The sequence below is a fragment of the Lutra lutra genome, chromosome 4, assembly GCF_902655055.1.
Source record: "Lutra lutra chromosome 4, mLutLut1.2, whole genome shotgun sequence".
Lineage (NCBI taxonomy): Eukaryota > Metazoa > Chordata > Mammalia > Carnivora > Mustelidae > Lutra > Lutra lutra.
Genome location: NC_062281.1, coordinates 124,445,206 through 124,466,704, shown reverse-complemented (window position 1 = coordinate 124,466,704; position 21,499 = coordinate 124,445,206). Strand labels below are relative to the sequence as shown.

The window sequence follows — 21,499 nt, the reverse complement described above, 5'->3', positions numbered from 1 at the left end:
TAAAAGTGGGTTGTTCTGTGAAAGCCATGTAAACAGTGAATTGTTATCCCTTAACAGATATTACTTTTCCTGACATTCTTCTGTAGTTACTTCAGAAGATACAGCATCAACAAAATAAAACCCCTAGGAGCTTAGACTTATGTGCTAAAATTAAGGGTTGGTTTTTTGCTTCACATGTGACAAAACAAAAAGACTTTGTTTTGCAGCCTGGGCTCTGGACCTACACTCTGAACAATACCCACCATTCTCGTCAACTCTTGAAAGTGACAGTGACCTCTCGTGCCTCCAGCTCAGCCATGCCCCCTGCTACTATGGAAGCCTTTGTGGAAAGAGATAGCACCCGTTTCCCCCATCCAGTGATGATTTATGCAAATGTGAGAAAGGGGATTTATCCCATCCTTAATGCTACTGTTACCGCTATAATTGAGCCAGAGGCTGCAGACCCTGTTGCACTGGACCTTTTTGACAATGGAGCAGGTAACTAGGAATGTCATGCCGTTTTTGTCTTTTTTCGCGTACTCAAGAGCTGTTGTTGTGTTATCAATCTTAAACTTATCTGTAAAAGTCCTTCAATTCGATTATTTTTCTCATCGAATTATTTGAGATTTTCAAGTCCTGAAGAGAGTCACTGACATACTGAGTAGTTATGGGTCCCGACTGCACAAGGAAAGAGAATGTGAACTTGGGAAGTGTCCTTCAGGTTCCTCGGTGTGGCTGTGGGGTGAACAAAAGGGTGGGAGGAAGTAGCTTGACACCTAGGTCTTAGTTTTTGTTTGGCCAGTGACACTAGCAGCTCATCGAGGTCACAGAGAACAGATTTTATGTCCTCAGGACATGTCCATATTCCTCTAAGATTTGCCAGCTGTATTATTCACTGAAATAACAAGATTGGACAACTAAAATAGCAAATGAAAACCCAAGAAGTAAGATGCAGTGTGGTCTCCTCAGGCCCAGAAGTGAAGAGAAAATTGGAAACTGCTCGTATGACCCAGGAGATAACCCCAGACTATTCTTTAGCCAAGGAGCAGGGATGATAAGAGGGAAGAGCCAGTGTGTTTATGTGTTTACATGTGTGATTTGTTCACAAGATGATCAGGCCAGCAAGGCTAGTGGAATCATGATGGAGGTTTTCCCACCACTGGGAAAACAAAGTCAAAGAAAAAAAAAAAACCCTACTTCAAGCACTCATTCTGCACATGGAGTTCAGAGCCTCGTCATCACACCTCACACACAGCACAGCATCAGACCAGGAAATAGCAGCTTCTAGATCTTTCAGACTCTTTTTGACTTAAAACCAAATTCCTTTGTTGTTTTATCCTTTCTGTTCTGTTCTTTACCTAAATTAAATTCTCAGAAGGACAACAGACCTCAGAATCTATGTGGGTAGCCACAAGTGTTTGATCTCCTAATAAACCATACTCCTGCACTCTGGTGTTTGAAAGATAATGATTTTTCAATAGTATTGGTTTTGGCAAGCCGTTAGCATCTTGCTATGTCAATCCCCCACGACGTCTGTGAGACAAAAGTTCATTCAAAGGATTTTAGTTCAAATCTACCTCAGAGGAACAACAAAGAAGTCCTCTCATTTTGCCTGTTGGAATGGATCCAAATGAATGTCTCATGCTCTGATTGCTTATCCGTGGCCACACCTTTTAATTTCTGTATATAGTCCAAAAATACACTTTGCAGAACGCTTCTCCTTTGCTTCAGCCTGCGGGCTGGCCTGGAGAATAGATCCTGTTCTCTTAGGAGAGATCACCTGAGTCAACTCAGTATCTTTTATATTTATTCCCTGGAACCATTTCATTTATTCGATGTCTAAATTTATACTCTAGGGGTGCCTGGTGCCTCAGCTGATTGTCAGACTCTTGATTGTGGCTCAGGTAGTGATCTCAGCCTGATGAGATCAAGCCCAGTGTTGGGCTCTGCATTGGGCATGGAGCCTATTTAAGATTCTCTCTCTCCCCCTCTCCCTCTGTCCCTCCCCCTGCTCACACTCTTTCACTCAAAAAAAATTATACTCTAATGAAAGAAACAGTGGAAAGTATTGCCTAGGCACCCAAACTATAAATTTAGGTTTGTTTTTTTTCCCCAATACTTAACACATAGCTAAAACTTATTTTTATAATGGAAGTAGTATTTATATGCTGTCAGATTCATGAACAATAATAAAATGTACACTTATGGAGTGCCTTATAATTTAAAATGTGCTTTCTCATGAACACTCTGAGATTTAAAAATGCAACAGTCTTGTGAGATAAGTTGTCCCTGCTTTATAGATGTAGAAACTGAGGGTCAGAGAGATTATTTCACAGCTACTAAGTCGTGAATCCAGACCTTAAAACCAAGTCCCATGACCTTCAAGCTAGTGTTCTTTCCCATTTCTTTCTGAATCAGGAATTAAAAGAGGTGGATGTAGTAACTGTGGCTTGGAGAGATTTTCCTTTATCATTTCTTAACAAATAGGTTGACCTAATTAACCAGTAAACCACTAAATACCAAGATTTTATTACTTTCCAATAGGTAAAAAAATTTTAGACCTATTATGAGAATAAGTTGCTCAGCACTTTTTATTTTAATTCAATATACTCCTACTTTTCTCACATTAAGGAGTAGCCCTGCCTCTGCAGTGGGGAGTTGAGAGCACTTTAGTAGTGATACAGAGCTAGGGGCCAAGGCTGAGTATGTGGTGTGAACTGACTCAGAGACAGGACAAGCCATTTGCCCGGGGTGGGCAGGGGGGGCGGTGCGACTGCACTTGAAGAGTTCTGCACCTGGGCTAAGCTATACCTTGCACTGCTATCCTGAAGTCTGGGCCTCCCCGCCATTTAGTCATGGACTTGGTTCGGAATTGAACTGCTCTTAAGGAAAGTCTAGCACTGGCCAAGCTTTCCAAATGCCTCCTGAAGCAAAGCACAGTGGATGGAACCAAAGCCTGTCAAACCCCAAGCCAGCAAATCCCTCAGAATCTAGAACAACAGTTCCATGTACCCTCTAATGAGGAAATTAATTTCACATTACCTTTTAAACTACCAGATTTTTTTTCATCAGGGCTGTAGGATGTTTATAAATCCCTTGAAATTATATGAAATGTGTATATATGCATCTATATTTATTTCCTGGAACAGAATAGCTTTTATCTTTAAGAATCTATAACCATAAACAAAAAGAGAATGTTTGATTTCCATGAGAAACTAGTATTTTCAATGGTAAGAAGGAGAGCTCTAAATGTGATTATTAAATGTTTTATTAGCACTGAAGCCCAACTCATTCACCTTCAGAAAATAATTTTTTAGAGGTTAAGGAATCACAGGGAGAAGTTAAGGAACTGTTGGATTTTAATATTAAAAGTAGCTATGACCATGACTGGATTTGCTAAAATGGGAAGAAAGAAGGGAGTGTAAAGCTTATTATTTAATGATTTAATCAAATATTAGTAATCAACTGTGATGACAAGTGGTGACATTGAGCTTTCTTTTTATATATGCAGGTGCTGATATTATAAAAAATGATGGAATTTACTCGAGGTATTTTTTCTCCTTTGCTGCAAATGGTAGATATAGCTTGAAAGTGCATGTCAGTCACTCCCCCAGCCTAAGCGGCCTAGCCTACTCTATTCCAGGGAGTCGTGCTATGTATGTACCAGGTTACATAGCAAATGGTAAGAATCATGAGCACCATTATTTGAGTAACATCATTTAATATATATATCTCTGGTGTGTGTGTGTGTGTGTATGAGAGAGAAAGAAGAGAATGAGAAAGAGAAATGGAATTTCAAAATCCTTTATGCTTGGGGTGCCTGGGTGGCTCAGCGGGTTAACCCTCTGCCTTCGGCTCAGGTCATGATCTCAGGGTCCTGGGATCGAGCCCCGCATCTGGCTCTCTGCTCAGCAGGAAGCCTGCTTCCCCCTCTCTCTCTGCCTGCTTCTCTGCCTACTTGTGATCTCTCTCTCTCTCTATCAAATAAATTTTTTAAAAAACCCTTTATGCTTAAGTCAATATATAATTTGTGCTATCTCTTCAATCCTCAGTGATTCAAAGTAGTCAATCAGGAAGGCAATAGATAATTCCCACAGATATTTGGTATATTCATTTTAGTCATTATTTTGACCTCTTTCTTGTGGCTGTTTCATCAGAATTATTGGCAGTTAAAAGAAATTTATTGGTTTTTTTTCTCAGTCATAGCTCCTGTATTTCCTCTATAGAGGTTTACGCAAGAAAAAGAGGCAAAAGTTGATAGCAGTTGAAAGAAGGAAGCAAACAGCCCAAACAATCCACACAAAAATGAGTTCCTGAATAAATATGAATTTGGATGTTACAGACAACTGACCAATTCCTGAAGATGTGCTGTCTTCCTTTAAGGGAAAAGCACCAAATAAATAGAAGATATACATCTTTTCTTAACACCATTGTTATAGTTCCTGAAGGGAAGCAGTGGTTAAAGTATTTAGTGGCATGAAAACAGAGCAGCTTCCTTATCTAATGAAGTGTCTGAAGAATGAAGACAAACAAAAATACTCTGTAATCTCAGAAAACATTCTGAGAATGTTTTAAATTATTTTAAACAATCTCAGAAACATTTATTTCCAAAACTGCAGAATCTTTATGAACACTTTTCATGAATTTTAGCAGCTTATAACTAATCATAACTATTCCATAACATGATTCTATATTTTTGGTTTTTAAGTACCCTTAAGTAGAAAATAATCAAGATGTTCCAGTGAATTTGCATCTCCTGATAATTTTAGTTTTTCCTAAAATATAATTTACTTTCCTGTGTATTTACTTTGATTTACATCAAAACCTGTGTAAATCAAATTGCAAGGTAACATGGCTTTACAGCATGGATATGATTTCACATATAGATATAATACTGCAGTTATAAATAAATATTCCTTCTTTCATTTATACCTCAAACAGTTTTGAAGGCTTACTAGGTGATAAGCTTAGTCCTAGGAACTTGGGATAGCTAGCAGAATAAGATGTGATTCCTACTGAAGAGCTTGAAGGCTTCTTTTTTGTCTAGTATCTTTCTAAAATCTATGAGTTTGAAGGATACACATATCAGCAACTAGAATACAGTGAGATTGGAAAAGTAATATTCAACTGTCTTTTTATCTGTGTATTTTGTAGAGGCTCTTAGCAGCACAGCAAGAAAAAGGTAGGCTGGGGTGTCTGGGTGGCTCAGTGGTTAAAGCCTCTGCCTTCGGCTCAGGTCATGATCTCAGGGTCCTGGGATCGAGCCTCACGTCGGGCTTTCTGCTCAGCAGGGAGCCTGCCTCCTCCTCCTCTCTCTCTCTGCCTGCCTCTCTGCCTACTTGTGATCTGTCAAATAAATAAAAATCTTAAAAAAAAAAAAAAGAAAGAAAGAAAAAGGTAGGCTTCCCTAGGCATGTCTACTAAACATAACATTCACTTTATCAGCTCACTTTTAGAAGACCACTTTGAGCACACACTTCATTAAATAATGGGAGCTGCTCTATTTTCATGCCACAAATCTCCAGACACAAGAGTGCACCCTTCTCCTCTCCAAAGGCCAGAGTCTCTGCTGGATCTGCTCTGGATCCCATCCAGAGGCCTTGAGAGCTCAGCCTTTCATGGTCCCACTCTACAGACCCCTCTGAGCAGCATTCAAGCATGAATTATCATCCCGTATTTTTAAAAAAATTTATTGTTTGTCTCCCTTCAGATACTGTCCACCTCCCTGTCATCAACTTCCTTGACATTAGTCTAAACCTGCTGCCTACATTTTCTCACCTCCAATTTTGACTTTGTTCACCACAATCTGACTTCCACCCAAACCACCCCACTGGAATGGCTCTGGCCCTAGTCACCAGTGACCATTCTGCTGTTAAGTCCAAAGAATATATGTCAGTCCTCAGCAGTGTCTGACACAACTGATTGATTTTGTCTTTGTCATCTCTTGGCTTCTACAATTACCTCTTATGCTCTGGATTTTCTTTTTTTTGGGTCGGGGGGAGTCAGGCTTCTTTTCTGGCTCCTCCTTTTCTATCAAGCCTCTAAGTTTTGGCAGTTCTCAGAGCTCATGTCTAAACTTCTTACCCTATCACCTGGAGCCACTCTACCTGGGTTCAGAACCTCGCTCCTCCATCTACTGCTAGCTGTGTGACTTTGGGCAAGTTACTTAGTTTCTCTTTGCTTCAGTTGCATCATCTTGAAAAGGGAGGCTATAATAACTGTACTCTCCTCTAGCATTGCTAGGAAAATTAAATAGTCGATACATGTAAGATAAATAAGTACCTGAGAAGTAGTGAGCCAGGGACTCAATAAATGCTATTGATTGCTACAGTTGAAATTGTTATTAGGTAACCTCATTAACCCGTATGGGTTTTATAATATCTATAGGCTTATAACTTCCCAATTCATAAGTTTAAAATTATTAAATCTAAATAAAACCTCTTTTTTGAGCTAGAAATCCATGTCCAACTGGTTCCTTGTTAGATATTTTAAAGGAATCACAAACCAGTCTCCTTCCCTTTAGCTTGCTTCTCCTCCCAAGTTGCTCATTTTAGAAACCTGAGAGCGGTTTCTTTTTCTTTTCTTTCTTTTTTTTTCCTACCAACTTTCTCTCCTTCACCATTCCATGCTCAAACCTATCACCAGCTCTTATTGATTTTATTTCCAAATTACATCTCAAAATGCCTACTTCTGTCCTCCTCCCCACTGCTGTCACCCAGCCCACCCTGCCATGTTACCCTGTCTGGACTGTTGCAGTGGCTATCTCAACAGCCCAGTGTTTGCCCATTCTCTAATGAGAGTAGCCACAGTGAGCTGTCAGGAAGAAATATGGTCATGTCACTGCCCTGCTTCCCCACAGCTTGTAAGATTAAACTCTAAAATCATTAGAGTAGGCTGCAAGGGCCTCTACGAGCCTCTATGAGTCTTCTCTGGTCTTATCTCAAACTACTTGCCTCCTTGCTTTAAATTTTTTCTAATTTGCAAGGCTCTTTAGGACCTCAGAGTTTTTACACAACCTGTTCCCTCTGCCTGAGATATTATTACCACCACTCTACCTGGCTGACTCCTACTCACCCTTTAGGATGCCTTTAAATGTTACTTCCTTGAGAACACTATAAATTATGTACCTGTGTTATTTTTCTTCACAGCACCCTGTCTTTTTTTCTTATGTTTATCACAACTTATAAACATAGTTTTATTAGTATGACTATAAATTCTAAGAGGGATACTCTTTTATCTGTGATTATTACCCTCAAAATATTTATTTAGTGAAAGGATGGATGAAAGAATGAATGAACGAACGAATGAATGAATGAATTGTGGAAAAAACAAATTCAATTATTCTAAGGATGTTGTAAAGAAAAAAGTTTTTATTTTTTTTTTAAGATTTTATTTATTTATTTGACAAAGAGAGAGATCACAAGTAAGCAGAGAGGCAGGCTGGGGGGGAATCAGGCTCCCTGCTGAGCAGAGAGCCCGATGTAGGACTCGATCCCAGGGACCCTGATTTCATGACCTGAGCCGAAGGCAGTGGGTTAACCCACTGAGCCACCTAGGTGTCCTCCAAAAAAAGTTTTTAAAATATCTCTCTAGAACCACTCAAAAACAAGCTATTTGGGAAAGGGTCACTTGTTGTTTTGGCCATTCTTTTCTTGGTCACAGGCAACATTCAGATGAATGCCCCAAGAAAATCAGCAGGCAGGAGTGAGGAGGAGCAAAAATGGGGCTTTAGCCGAATAAGTTCCGGAGGCTCCTTTTCCGTGCTAGGAGTTCCAGCCGGCCCCCATCCTGATATGTTTCCACCATGCAAAATCACTGACCTGCACGCTGTCAAAGTGGAAGAGGAGGTGACTTTATCTTGGACAGCACCTGGAGAAGACTATGACCAAGGCCAGGGTAGGTTTCTTGTTTCACTCCCTGTGTTTCTACAAGGTGGCATTTCTAATAACTATGTCAGGGGTTTGCTGGGTAAAAATAGCTTTGGGGACTTCGAGCCAACCAAGCTGCAGAGGGCTATTATGAAAAGCTTTGAGCTGTTGATAGGGCCTTATATGCTGGAGTGTAGGAACGGGAGCTTGTCAGCTTCTCCAGAACTGAGAAGGCCCTAGTAAAAGAACTGACACTGATCATCTAGCAATCTTGACTGGAAACATAAATACCGTATGTAAGAGTAGTGTAGTCAACAGAAATGGGTTCTGCATTACAGAGCACGGGCTTCTAAATACTGGAGGTTATTTAGTTTTCTGAAGATTAGATAGTGGATAGTGAATTCAAAGATTTACAAGTCACAGGGGAATAATTCCCATAAGTCATGCAAAACTTGGTCCATTTTCCACCCCCACTTCTGGACATCACTTTTGTTAGGGAGACTAGACCCAGTTCTGTTAGGTGGGCTTTCTTACCCTTGTATGCGTGAACACTGATGAAGTTCTTTCTCAACATTCCTTTTTCCAAAGTCTACACTAGGTTCAGGCTTCCAGAATCATTTCTTGATCCCTGTAGCAACTCAACAAAATAATTTTCCTCAGAGAATAGTTTTTCTAACAGCTTTGCCATCACCAAAACATGGTTATCATTGATTATACATTAGATACTTTCTTTCCTGTTGCCTCTGATTGAGGTGCCTGTAGGAACCAACCTTCTCTACTGAAAGCTTACTTTTTCAATATCAGTCAAAGTGACCACCTTGGGCCTTTGCCAGTCTTTTTCCAACTTGGGTCATCTTTATTTGGTTTATAATTCTTTCCCCATTTACTACATTCACCAGAAAGCATCTCAATTACAAATAATTCTGTGCTCCTGAGGAACATCTCTATTGTAGCTTTGTCTTCCTGTTCTTTTATCCAAAATCTGTCTCTTCTGGTCAGAGAAGAAAGAGTGAAATACTTTACACTCTGAATTAAGGATTCTCCTATTTTAAAGACTGGAGATGTGCAATGATTGAAACTCTGGGATGGGTATGTCCTTTGTATAAAGGAAAAAGCTGTAATTTTCATGTCAGGAAAAAAATTGGCTTTCAGTCCAGCTGTTTGATCTTTGGCCAGTTGCTTAGCCTCTATTGGCTTCAGTTTCCTCATATGGAAAATAGGACTACAAATATTTATTTCAAAAGGTATCATGAAGAGGAAACGAAGTGACGCATATAAAATCAGAGAGGGAAGAGAAAGTATGTCAAGTTTCCTGGGCCGCTGGTTTGTCGCTACTGTCTTCTATCTACCTTTTTATTTAGATTTAAGGAGCCACAAGCGCTCCCACCAGTATTTAACTTTTTTTTTTTAAGGCTTTTTATTTATTTATTAGTCAGAGAGAGAGAGGGAGAGAGAGCACAGTCAGACAGAGTGGCAGGCAGAGGCAGAGAGAGTAGCAGGCTCTCTGCTGAGCAAGGAGCCTGATGTGGGACTCGATCCCAAGACGCTGGGATCATGACCTCAGGTGAAGGCAGCTGCTTAACCAACTGAGCCACCTAGGCGTCCCTCCCACCAGTATTTAAAGGTAAGAGTGGTGCCACCTAGTGGCACCTCGTGAGAACCTAGTGTTCTCACTCTTGCCTCAGTGCCTCCCTCAGAAACACCTTGTGTACTGAAAGAGACAAAATCAAGTTCAGTCTCCCATTTCTACTGGAAACTGTTCCTTTCAAGAGCCCAGGAATTTCAGCTACACTGCTGAATTAAAAGAGGAGAAAGAAAGTGTGCAGTGTTAGTGGTTATTAACGTCTTGAAAAGAAGAAATACAACCATATGGGACTTCAGAATTGGCATCATAAATGGCATTAATCAAGGGAATAGAGAGATCTTCATGCACCTTCACTGATGAGCAGGATGATTGAAGTAGACCTGGCTTGTTATAATATAAAAACCATAAACCACAAAAGATAAGTGGTGGGGGGCGGTGCCTGGATGTGTATTAAGTTGCTAAAATCACTGTCATAACTGATTGATGACTCAGCAAAAACAAAATTGACCAATTAGTCATGAATAGACCAACTAACAAATAGGTACCTGTTTAATCCATAAACATGTGGTTTCATTGCCTATTTTCCCTCACAAGTTATTGTCTAGAAAGGCGTTCTCACCTTTATGATCAGAGGTAAAAATAATGGGGGTATGTCTCTGGCTTCACAATTATAAAAAATGTGACTATTCTTAGGAACCCTGTTAGCAATAAATGAATATCATATATGGACAGGTATATCAGTATTTATCCAGGTAGCAGCCCTTTACTATACACAATATCCTAGAAAAGATGACCTGTTATGTGGAATAAACAAAACATTATCAGATCGCCATTATGTATACAGACTAGGCATTGTCTGGAAATGGGTCACCTCATTGGGTTTTCATTAAAAGTCTGGGGTAAAATAATTGCTAAAACTGAGTACCAAGCATGTTCTGCATCTCCTTTTTATTTCTTTTATAGAAATTAGGAACACCTGGGTGGCTCAGTCTATAAAGGGTCCACCTTTGGCTCAGGTCACCATCCCAGAGTCCTGGCATCGAGTCCTGCATAAATAAAATCTTTAAAAAAGAAATTAAAATGAAAATATATTTATTAAGTACTATTCATGCCCACCACAGCACTAAACATTATATAAGCATAATTTAAGATGGTCATTGCACTCTAAGAATTTATAACCGTACGCTGAGGAGAAAAGGCACAAAATGGTCAAAAACCACAGTTTAACACAGTGCCATTTGTATGGCTTGGAAGCCACAGAAATTAAAAGGCTGTAGAGATCAATGTGGGTGGGAGCAGAGGAGAAGCCAGGTTCTTACACCAGGGCCCAAGCAGAGCCCTTGGAGTGGGGCCAGACTCCAAAAAGTGCCAATCTTGTACCTCCTTCCCGGCATTGACTACCTTCCCTATGTGCCTAACAGCCTGACATTCACACTCTTCCTCTGACATCGTTTCACCGTGTTCTTATATAACCATTGCTACAACTTAGTATCTTTAAAAATTGTTGAAAATGTGCTGCTTCTGAAGAAGCTGTTCCATGACAGCAATTGTTCTTTCTACTAGCCCTCCTCTATCCCTCAGTTATACTATAAGCTGGAAGAAGACTTAATGTAGGAGAGACCCAAAATAATCCTTAGGGGATGAACTGGATTTCAAATGAAGAGAGGAAGTAGCAACTGTTAACAGTTGAGAGAGCTTCCTGAAAATGGGACCAAGTCTTCAGCTTCCTGCCCCAGACCTCAGTCCAAGCTCAGAACTTTCCCTACTAGGAATTTACTGATAAAGATGCTAATTGAGATGTAAGCCTCAATAACTGGAAAAGCAGCACAGTTACTGGGAAATAAGAAACAGGAGGGAGTGTAGCCAGGGAGTATAGCCTAGTGGGAGGCTGCACAGCACAGTGCTAAGGTATTGGGCTTTGAAATCAGACACCACATTTTACCAGTGTAAACTGAGGCAAGTTACTTAATTTCTCTCACCTTCTGATTATTAATCTGCAAAAGCAGATAGGACGAGTAGCTATCTCAGAGTGTTGTTAAGAGAGTTGAATGAAGTAAGGCACAGAGAGGGATTAAAACGATGTCTGGGGGGGCGCCTGGGTGGCTCAGTGGGTTAAGCCTCTGCCTTTAGCTCAGGTCATGATCCCAGAGTCCTGGGATCGAGCCCCACCCACATCGGGCTTTCTGCTCAGCAGGGAGTCTGCTTCCCCCTCTCTCTGCCTGCTACTCTGCCTACTTGTGATCTCTGTCTGTCAAATAAATAAATAAAATCTTTAAAAAAAAAATGATGTCTGGTCCATACAAAGTATTCACTAAATGTCAGCATTTGTAACAGTTTGGAGACTGAAGAGATCTTAAAGATGTGCTAGTTTGACCCCGTTGTTTCAAATGTAAGCGAATGACCCAGAGAGTCTAAGTGTCTTGTCGAAGGCCATAGAGCTATTTTCATTGGCTAAAATACACTGTGAAAAAAGAGAGACCAAACCTAGAGATATATACCCAAGAGGTCAAAAACGCAGAACCAGTCTGACTTCTCTTTCTCACAAGGAGAGAGGTACATAACAAGTACTGTAAATGGAAGGTGCTTCTCCATGAATGCATGAACTGAGTTTGAGTCTTTGCAGTTGCATAGCTGTTCTGCATAAAGTTTAATAGGTGCTCATAGTAGAAAGGAATGGGATTTGGAGTTGGAAGAAATGAATTCATTACCAGCACTACTATTTCCTAACTATTCATCATGGTAGCACATTTAACTTCCCGAGTCCCTACCTTTTTATTTAAAATGAGATGATCAATTTCACATAGAGAGAGCGTTGGATGTGGAAAATCTTGGTCAATGCTAAGACTTATGAAATATTACTTGTTTCATTATCTAGGAGAGGACTCTGGGAAAGCACCATGGAGAGGGCTTTCTCCAGAGAGAGCAATGGACATGTTCCACTGTGAGTATAGAGAGGCTGGTCAGCCTAGCTTCTCACCCATGTCTGTCCCCCTGTATTGGAACCACCTATAGTGAGGAAGCCCAGTGGGTTTACTCAGAGGGAATCAGCTGATTGATAAATTTGAATATAAAAGCTATTTTGTTTTGACAACTGTCTCTAATGGTGTTTTATTCTAATTACTAGGCAGGATAGAAATAGTCTACCAAAAATTATTATAGATTTGGAAACTGCTCAAAACATAGAATATTTTCACTTTTTAACTAAACTTGAAATGTCCTATGGTTTTCATTCCTCAGAACAAAATCCTTCTTTGAAGCTGCTCTATTCATTATTAAATTTATTTTTGGCCATTGTAGATAAGAATTATGATATTATTAGAGTGGGTTAGTACTACAGGTGGCTTCCATTTTTGCATAATTATTTATTATTCATAATTTTAGTTTTGAATTGGTAATACATTCACATGGTTGAAAATCAAAATGGCACAACAATGTGAATGTAACCCTTAAAAAGCACTGAACTATACCTTCAACTATACACATTAAAATTGGTTAAGATGATAAATTTTATTTTATATGAATCTTACTCCAATTTTGAAAAATCAAAACAATATAAGGAAAATCAAAATAATAAAATTCCTACCATCAGCTTCTCCAAATTTAGCTTTTCTATAACATGCAGTTTTTTTTAACCTATCACAGACTTGCCTGAATTAATGTCATACCACTTCACATAAAATGTGAGAATCTTTCAAAAGTATAATTCCATGTACCCTCCATCATCTTTTGTGGGGCTGCTGTCATATATTGTGCTGCTGTATTTTTATAAAGACCACAATGCATTGTTATGGCTTCTGTTTTAAACAATCCATTGTCTTTTTGATAAATTTTAAAGAGAAAAAATTGACCCTTTTTAGTAACCCATGTAGTCACCATTTCTAGTCTTCTTTTCTGTAGGTCTGCATTTTTCTCTATCACCATTTTGCTTGTAGCTCAGGTCTTCAGGTGAAATTCTCTGAGGATTCAATTATTGGAAATGTGTTCATTTCACTTTCAGTTTTAAAGTACATTTTCACTCTTTAAAAAAAAGTACATTTTCACTAGATATAAAATTCTAGGGCAATAAATTTTTCTTTCAGCACTTTAAATATGTTATTTTATCATCTTATGGCTCCATTTTTTTTTTTTTTTTCTGATGAGAAGTCAGCTATCATTCTTACTGTTATTCTCCTGAGTGTAAAGTACCTTTCTTTCCCTTTGGCTGCTTTAAATTGTTTTTATCTTTGGTGTTCACCAGATTGACCAAGATGTGCCTCAGTGTGGTTTTCCTGATGCCTATTCTATTTGGGGATTGCTGAGTTTCCTGGATCTGTATTCTTTTTGACCAGATTTGAAACATTTCCAGCTAACACATCTTCAAAAAACTTCTGTTCTATTCTTTTTCTTTTCTTCCTAGATAATATTGATATGATATGATATAATATGATGTGATATGATATGATATAATATGATTATATTATACCCACATACACTAAATGGGTATGTCAGTAAATCACAAAAATCATTGAAATTGTATTTAATTTTTATCTTTTTGTCCTGAGTGTTCCAGTTTGATTTTTATGAACTTGTCTTCAAGCTTACTGATCTTTGCCTTCTGTTGTGTCCAATCTGCTATTAATGTCAAATTAATTTTTTCATTGTTTTTTTTTCCAATTCTAGAATTTCCATTTTCTTCTTTTTTTAACTTTCCATATCTCTTCTCAAATTTCCTATCTCTCCATTTGTATATCCAACTTGTCCTACTGACTTTTCACATACTCATCATGGGTTTGTTTTATTTTTTAAGATTTATTTATTTGACAGAGAAAGAACAGAAGCAGGTGGAGCAACAGGCAGAGGGAGTGGGAAAAGCAGGCTTCCTGCCTGATGTGGGGCTCAATCCCAGGACCCTGGGATTGTGACCTGAGCTAAAGGCAGAGGCTTTAACCCACTGAGCCACCCAGGTGCCCCTCATCATGCTTACTTTAAAGTCCTTATCTATTAATTTGAAATCTCAGTCATTTGTGACTCATTTTATTTCCTGATATTTTCCTGATATTACATTTTCGACTTCTTTGCATGTCTAGGGATTTTACTGTTGTATATTGGGCATGTGGTAGTAAATTACAGACTCTGGAATCTGTTATACTCTTCTGAAGAGTTTTGAAATATTTTCTCTTCCTTCTTTTTTTCCTTCCTTCCTTCCTTCCTTCCTTCCTTCCTTCCTTCCTTCCTTCCTTCCTTCTTCCCTCCTATCTTTCTTTTCCTTTCAGAGAGAGAGAGAGAGAGAGCGCACACAAGAGTGGGGAGGGGCGAAGGGAGAAGCAGGTTCCCTGCTGAGCAGACAGCCCAATGCAGGACTTGATTCCAGGACCCTGAGATCATGACCTGAGCCAAAGATAGATGCTCAACTAACTGAGCCAGCCAGGCACCCCAAGAGTTTTGAAAAATTTTTTTTTAAAGATTTTTGTTTATTTATTTGACAGAGAGAGATCACAAGTAGACGGAGAGGCAGGCAGAGAGAGAGAGAGGGAAGCAGGCTCCCTGCTGAGTAGAGAGCCTGATGCGGAACTCGATCCCAGGACCCTGAGATCATGACCTGAGCCGTAGGCAGTGGCTTAACCCACTGAGCCACCCAGGCGCCCCTGAAATTTTTTTGATATATAGTTTGGTTCACCTTGAATTTGAGGAGGCTTGGTTTTGCTTTTGGCTAGGGTTTGTCTATTTCAGTTCTGCTCTTAATCCAGGGCATATCCCTTAATTCTGAAACCCAATCTTTATTCCAAAAGCATGGCTCTTTCAGTGTTTTAATGGCTATCTTCACATATTTACCATGCTCCTCTAATTTGAGAAGACCCACACTCCAAACTCTATACCCTTGATGAGCATTAAAATAAAACTCTGTTCAGTTTTTCAGCCTTCTAGCTGTTGTTTGTCCCTTGAGCCCTTATTGTTTCATACATACATGAATAATTAGAATTAGAAGTCTTCCAATGGTCTGAAAAAAGTCAATGCATAGATTTGGGGGTGATCCCTCTCCAGCAACCTTAACTTTCAGTTACTCAGGCAATCCCATATTCAGTCTTCTGATTTCTCAGCTCTAAAAGGTAGCAGCTTTCCATTCCAGCTATCAGATCTGTACAGGAGAGGGAAGTTCCTTAAGAGGAAAAGCTGCACAAACATGAATCATCCCTACTCTGATTTCCTTGTTTTAAGGATTGTAACACCTCTGGTTTCTGCCTATTTTTACTTGAATCCAGTGCTTTAATAGCTTTGTGGGGTTTTTTTGGGGGGGGGTTGGTTGTTTTTTTTTGCTTTCTTCAGATTTCATACCTGTTATCTTCTGGACAGTTAGTCTAAGCCACGTAACCCTTACCAGAATTCAGAACTAAACTTTTACCTTTGACTTAAATGACATATTTTTTTATTTTATTTTAAGATTTTATTTATTTATTTGAGAGAGAGAAAGCTAGAGAGAGAGGGAGCACACAAGCAGGGGGAGGAGCAGAGGGAGAAGCAGACTCCCGACTGAGCAGGGACCCTGATGTGGGGCTTGGTACCAGGACCCCAGGATCATGACCCCAGCTGAATGCAGACACTTAACTGACTGAGCCACCCAGGCACCCCCTAGAGGGTTTAATAGAATCATGTAAAATTTACAAATAACTTAGGGAAAAATAACATCTTTATTACGCTGAATCTTCCTATCCAAAAAACAGTAAGTTTTTCCTCTTGTCTAGGTTTCAATATGAGTTTTTTTTTTAAAGATTTTATTTATTTATTTGACAGAGAGAAATCACAAGTAAGCAGAGAGGCAGGCAGAGAGAGAGGAGGAAGCAGGCTCCCTGCTGAGCAGAAAGCCTGATGTGGGGCTCGAACCCAGGACCTGGGATCATGACCCGAGCCGAAAGCAGCGGCTTAACCCACTGAGCCACCTAGGCGCCCCTCAATATGAGTTTTTATGTAGTGTTTTAAAGTTTTCTTCATATGCAATTTTTGTTATGTTTATTTCTAGGTATTTTTAGTTTTGTTGCTATTCTCTAGAAAATTTACCCAAGTGACTTAACCTTTCCATTTATATTTTTTATTTTCAGCCAACAGCTATGAAATAAGAATCAGTAAACATTTACAGAATATTCAAGATGACTTTAACAATGCCATTTTAGTGAATACATCAAAACTAAATCCTCAGAAAGCTGGGACCAAGGAGGTATTTACATTCTCACCAAAGTTTTTCACAAATGGACCTGACCACCAACCTGATGGAGAGATGCAAGAAAGCCACAGAATTTATGTGGCAATACGAGCAATAGACAGGAACTCCTTAAAGTCTGCTGTATCTAACATTGCCCAGGCATCTCTGTTTATCCCCCCATATTCTGCTCCTATACTTGCCAGAGACAATCTTATATTGAAAGGAGTTTTGACAGCAGTGGGTTTAATAGGAATCATTTGCCTCACTATAGTCATAACACACTGTATTTTAAACAGGAAAAAGAGATCAGACAAGAAAAAGAATGGAACAAAATTAATATGAGCAAATGTACAGAGTACCTTCCTCCTTAGATATAAAATCCATGGCCTTTACACTTTACAAAAACATACCAGTAAAGTCAAATTAACACCAGAACTATTAAAAATGCTTTGAGTTTTTGTATAATACAAGTCAGATTTTTACATGGTAAGCAGACAAAAATTCTTTTATAACACTATTTTTGAGGGGAAATTAGGAAACCCTTAAGCTTTGGTTATGGACAAAATAATAAAAATTATTCTCCAAGGTAATGTCTTTAAAAGCAAAGGCAAGGGCAAGGTTGAACCAAAGTAAAAGAAAAGCTTGTTTTATTGTAGAGGAAAAATAGCCCCAGATAAAGGAAAGGAGGTTGGTATAACTGTCCATATGAGCGGTTGCTTAGTTACTTCGATTAATTTTTATTTCCCCTTATCTTTTCAGAATAGGTTGCTTTTTTATGACTAAAGATCAAGCTGCATTTTATATACAAAGCCCCTATTGTAAAGTTCTTCACCTCTTGACATTTGGTTAATTATACAACAGATCAAATCCCACTGGAAGTGGTCAAAGAGATCTTTGTTCACTGTAAGAGTTATTATTAAAATGTGGGTATTATCCCTGTCCCATGACATTAGTTTTGTAACAGAGGTCTACTGAATTTATTGCATATGAGATTGTATTCTTATCAAAGCAGGTTTCCAAGTTATTGCCTTGGTGCTATTTGATAAAAATGGTTATAACTCTCATTAGGTTTTAAATAAAGCATAAAAGACATAGTTCTGGGCTTATCTTAATGCATACACAGGCTATATGGTTTTATTTTATTTCAACTACAGAAGAGGCCATGGGGGACCCTGGGGAAGGGAAAAAAGTGACCTTTGGAAATGGTTAACTGATACTATCTTTTGTTCAAAGAAGAGTCTAGGAATCCTTTCTCCATCAAAGGTTATTTATCTATGGGTGTGGGGGGTGAATAGAGAGTGAAGCATGGGTCACAAGGAAATAAAAATCATCTTTCATCTAATTTTACTATCCTTATTTTTTTAAAGATTATTGAGCAATAGAATAATTTGCCTTGTATATTAAAGAACTTCAAACTTTATTGGATAATAGAAATAATAATGTGGAATAGATCTATTTTAAAACCAGGGCCAATTAAGAATGAAAATTTGATTAAATTCTGGAGAAGAAGGGAGGGAACTGTGGAAAACTGGGACAAGAAGAAAGAGAAAGAAACCTGAGTCAGAGACTCAGAGCAGTGTTGAAGAGTAAAATGACCAGTAAATCTCTGTTCCCAAGCTGCCTCCTTACAGCTTAGACTACATCCCAAATCTGACTTGTTATTTTCTTTCTTTCTTTCTTTCTTTCTTTCTTTCTTTCTTTCTTTCTTTCTTTCTCTTTCTTCCTTCCTTCCTTCCTTCCTTCCTTCCTTCCTTCCTTCCTTCCTTCCTTCCTTTCTTTCTAACATATAAGGTATTATTTGCTTCAGGGGCACAGGTCTGTGAATCATCAGTCTTATACAATATTCTAAGTCTTACAGTGCCTAAATTTTTGCTGATGCAGACTCAAGTCCCTAGGCAGTGAGTCCCTCCTCCCTCATTGCCATTAAGCCTGCTAGCCTGGTATTTGCCTCTCTGTAGCTTCAGTGAGTTGATACTATATAGTACTGAGATGGGGTGTGGTGGGTTTTAAGCCTTTGAATGTCTTCTTCATTTTATAGATAAAAAAATTAAGGTTAAGGGAGTAATCCAAAGCACTGTGAGGGTTAACAGCAGAGATATGTAGGAGTATAGCCAGGTACTCATACTGCTTCTTCATTTCTATTTAAGAAGGTGTGGGAAGATAGTGGGGATTATGCCTAGAAATATTTAACTCTTCCAAGAACCACATCCCCAGACTGAAGTTATGCCCTAGAACAAGAGCAAAACAGATATAGATCTGCTCTGACAAAGCCTAAAACCAAGTCTCCACAGAATCAAGATGATTTGTGAATAAACTACTGCTAGAACATAACTTGGAAAAAGAAAACATATACAGAGTCTCTGCAACACATCATGTAGTATCTAATAAAAAATCAACAGACATGCCAACAAGCAGGAAACGTGTCCCATAATTAATAAGAATAGAAATCTGTCAAGAGAACGTGCAAAATTTTTCCAGAATTGGAATTAGCAGACAATAAGTTGACAATAGCTATTATAAATATGATTAAGAAATTATAGGAAATGATAGGTATAAGTAATGAATAGAGAAGAAATTTCAGGAAAGATGCCAAAATTCTTTAAAAAGAAGCAAATGAAAATACTAAAACAGAAAAATACAATATATGAATGAAGACTTTTGTAATGGATTAACAGCAGAATGGAACTACAGATGAAAGGATCAGATGACTTGAAAACAGGAACATAGAAATCATGCAAACCGAAACATTTCATTTTGAAAAACTGGAAAAGTCAAAATGACCCGTGGAACATTATCAAGGTGTTTCACATACATATAAATGCGTCCCAGAAGTAGAAGGAGGAAAAACAGAGCACAAAATATTCAAAGACATACTAGTTGAAATTTTTCCCAGTTTAACTTAAACTCTCAACCCGTGGTTCTAAGATGCTCAGTAAACCTAACATAGGATCTCTGCAAAGAAAATAACACCTCAGTATATCATAGGAATAATGACTGATTACTCATCAGAAACAACTGAGGCCAGAAGACAACAAAATGACATCTTTGAGTGCCAAAAGTAAAATCTGTCAATGCAGAACTCTATATTCAGTGAAAATCCCTTTCAAAATGAAGGTAGATAAATAAAAGCCAAAATCATGTTCACCAGCAAGAAATACCAAAGTAATTTCTTTAATCTAAAGGAAAATGATGTCTGGTAAAAATACAGAGCTACAGTATGGAATGAAGATCACTGGAAATTGTAAATAGGTAAATGCAATATATTGTTGGTTTTCTTTACTTTTAATTCCTTTAAAAGGCAATTAACTGTTTAAAGTAAAAACAAAAACAATGTGTTATTCTATTAATAACATAATTAAGTAAGATGTATGACAGCAAGAGCAGAACAGACAGATGACAGATGGACTTACACTGTTAAAATGTATTTACACTACTCTTAAAGTTGTATATTCAAGTACACTGGGATAAATTAAGGATGCATTTATAAACCCCTTGCCACACATTAATAGTAGAGAAAGATATATCTAAAAAGATAATAAATGGGATAAAAATGGTCACTAAAACTAACCAATTAACATAAAACAGGTAAAGTAGAAGAAAGAAACAAAGAACAGAGGTAATTAACAGAAAGCAAATAGCAAGATGGTAGACTTAAGGCCAGCTAAATTAATAATTATATTAAATATAAATGAACTAAACACTGCAATTAAAAAGCAGAGATTTTTTTGGACTTGATAAAAAAAGCAGACTCAACTATATAGAATTTACAACAGATTCATTTTAAATACAATGACATAGGGGAGTCAAGATGGCAGAGGAGTAGCAGACTGAGATAACATCAGGTAGCAAGAGATCACCTGGATAGTTTATCAAACCATTCCGAACACCTACAAATCTAACAGGGGATCAAAGAGATGAAGAGCAGCAATTCTAGAAACAGAAAATCAACCACTTTCTGAAAGGTAGGACTTGCAGAGAACTGAATCCAAAGTGACGGGAAGATAGACCGCAGGGGAAGGGGCCAGCTCCTGGCAAGCAGTGGAGCAATGGAACACAAAGTCAGAACTTTTAAAAGTCTCCTCCATGGAGGGACATCGCTCCAGAGACTAAGCAGAGGTGGAGCCCTCGCAGGGACAGGGTGGTCTCAGGTCCCATGGGGTCGCTGAAGGATCAGGAGTGTCTGAGTATCACAGAGCTCACATGTATTAGAGCAGGGAAACCGGTAGAGAGATGGAGCTGAGGAGTGAGCTCTCAGCTCAGGGCACAATGATCCGTGGCACAGTTAGGCCACTGCTCTTTGAGCAGGGACCCCACAAATGGCAGATCCGGGGAGACATCCCTGGAAAAGCAGCAGTGATCTGCTGGATTTGGAGACTCCAGGCAGGGCTGTGTGCCAGAGACAGAGATGCTAGATCACAGGTTGGGTGAGCTCAGAGAGCAGCCAGAGGCCAGGGAGATGGGAGATTGAGCACTTTTCTCTGAGGGCGCACTGAGGAAGGGGGCCCCAAGCTCTCAGCTCCTCGGGGCCAGAGATTGGGAGGCTGCCATTTTCATTCCCATCCTCCAGAACTCTATGGAAAGTGATCAGGGAACAAAAGCTTCTGAAAGTGAACCCAAGCGGATTACTTAGCCTGGCCCCTGACAAGGGCGGTGCAATTCCACCTCGGGCAAAGACACTTGAGAATCACTACAACAGGCCCTTCCCCAAGAAAATCAGCAAGAAATCCAGCCAAGACCAAGCTCACGTATCAAGGAGAACAGCGGAATTCCAGAGGAGGAGAAAGCAAAGCATGGAATTCATGGCTTTCTCCCCATGATTCTTTAGTCTTGCAAAGTTAAGTAATTTATTTTTATTTTATTTTTTTCTTATTCTAATTTTTTAAACTTTTATTC

The 21,499-nt window shown here is 38.9% G+C and overlaps 1 protein-coding gene across 1 annotated transcript in view; it reads left to right on the top strand.

Moving 5' to 3' along the window:
• Positions 1-17,241, top strand: part of LOC125099172 (calcium-activated chloride channel regulator 2-like) — a 39,857-nt gene extending 22,616 nt beyond the window's left edge. The window contains exons 11-14 of the mRNA XM_047728559.1: positions 207-477; positions 3,491-3,661; positions 7,642-7,875; positions 16,506-17,241. Of these exons, the coding sequence (XP_047584515.1) occupies positions 207-477; positions 3,491-3,661; positions 7,642-7,875; positions 16,506-16,948 (1,119 nt within the window). The 3' untranslated portion in view covers positions 16,949-17,241. The remainder of the gene's footprint in view (positions 1-206; positions 478-3,490; positions 3,662-7,641; positions 7,876-16,505) is intronic.
• The last annotated feature ends 4,258 nt before the right edge of the window (positions 17,242-21,499 follow it).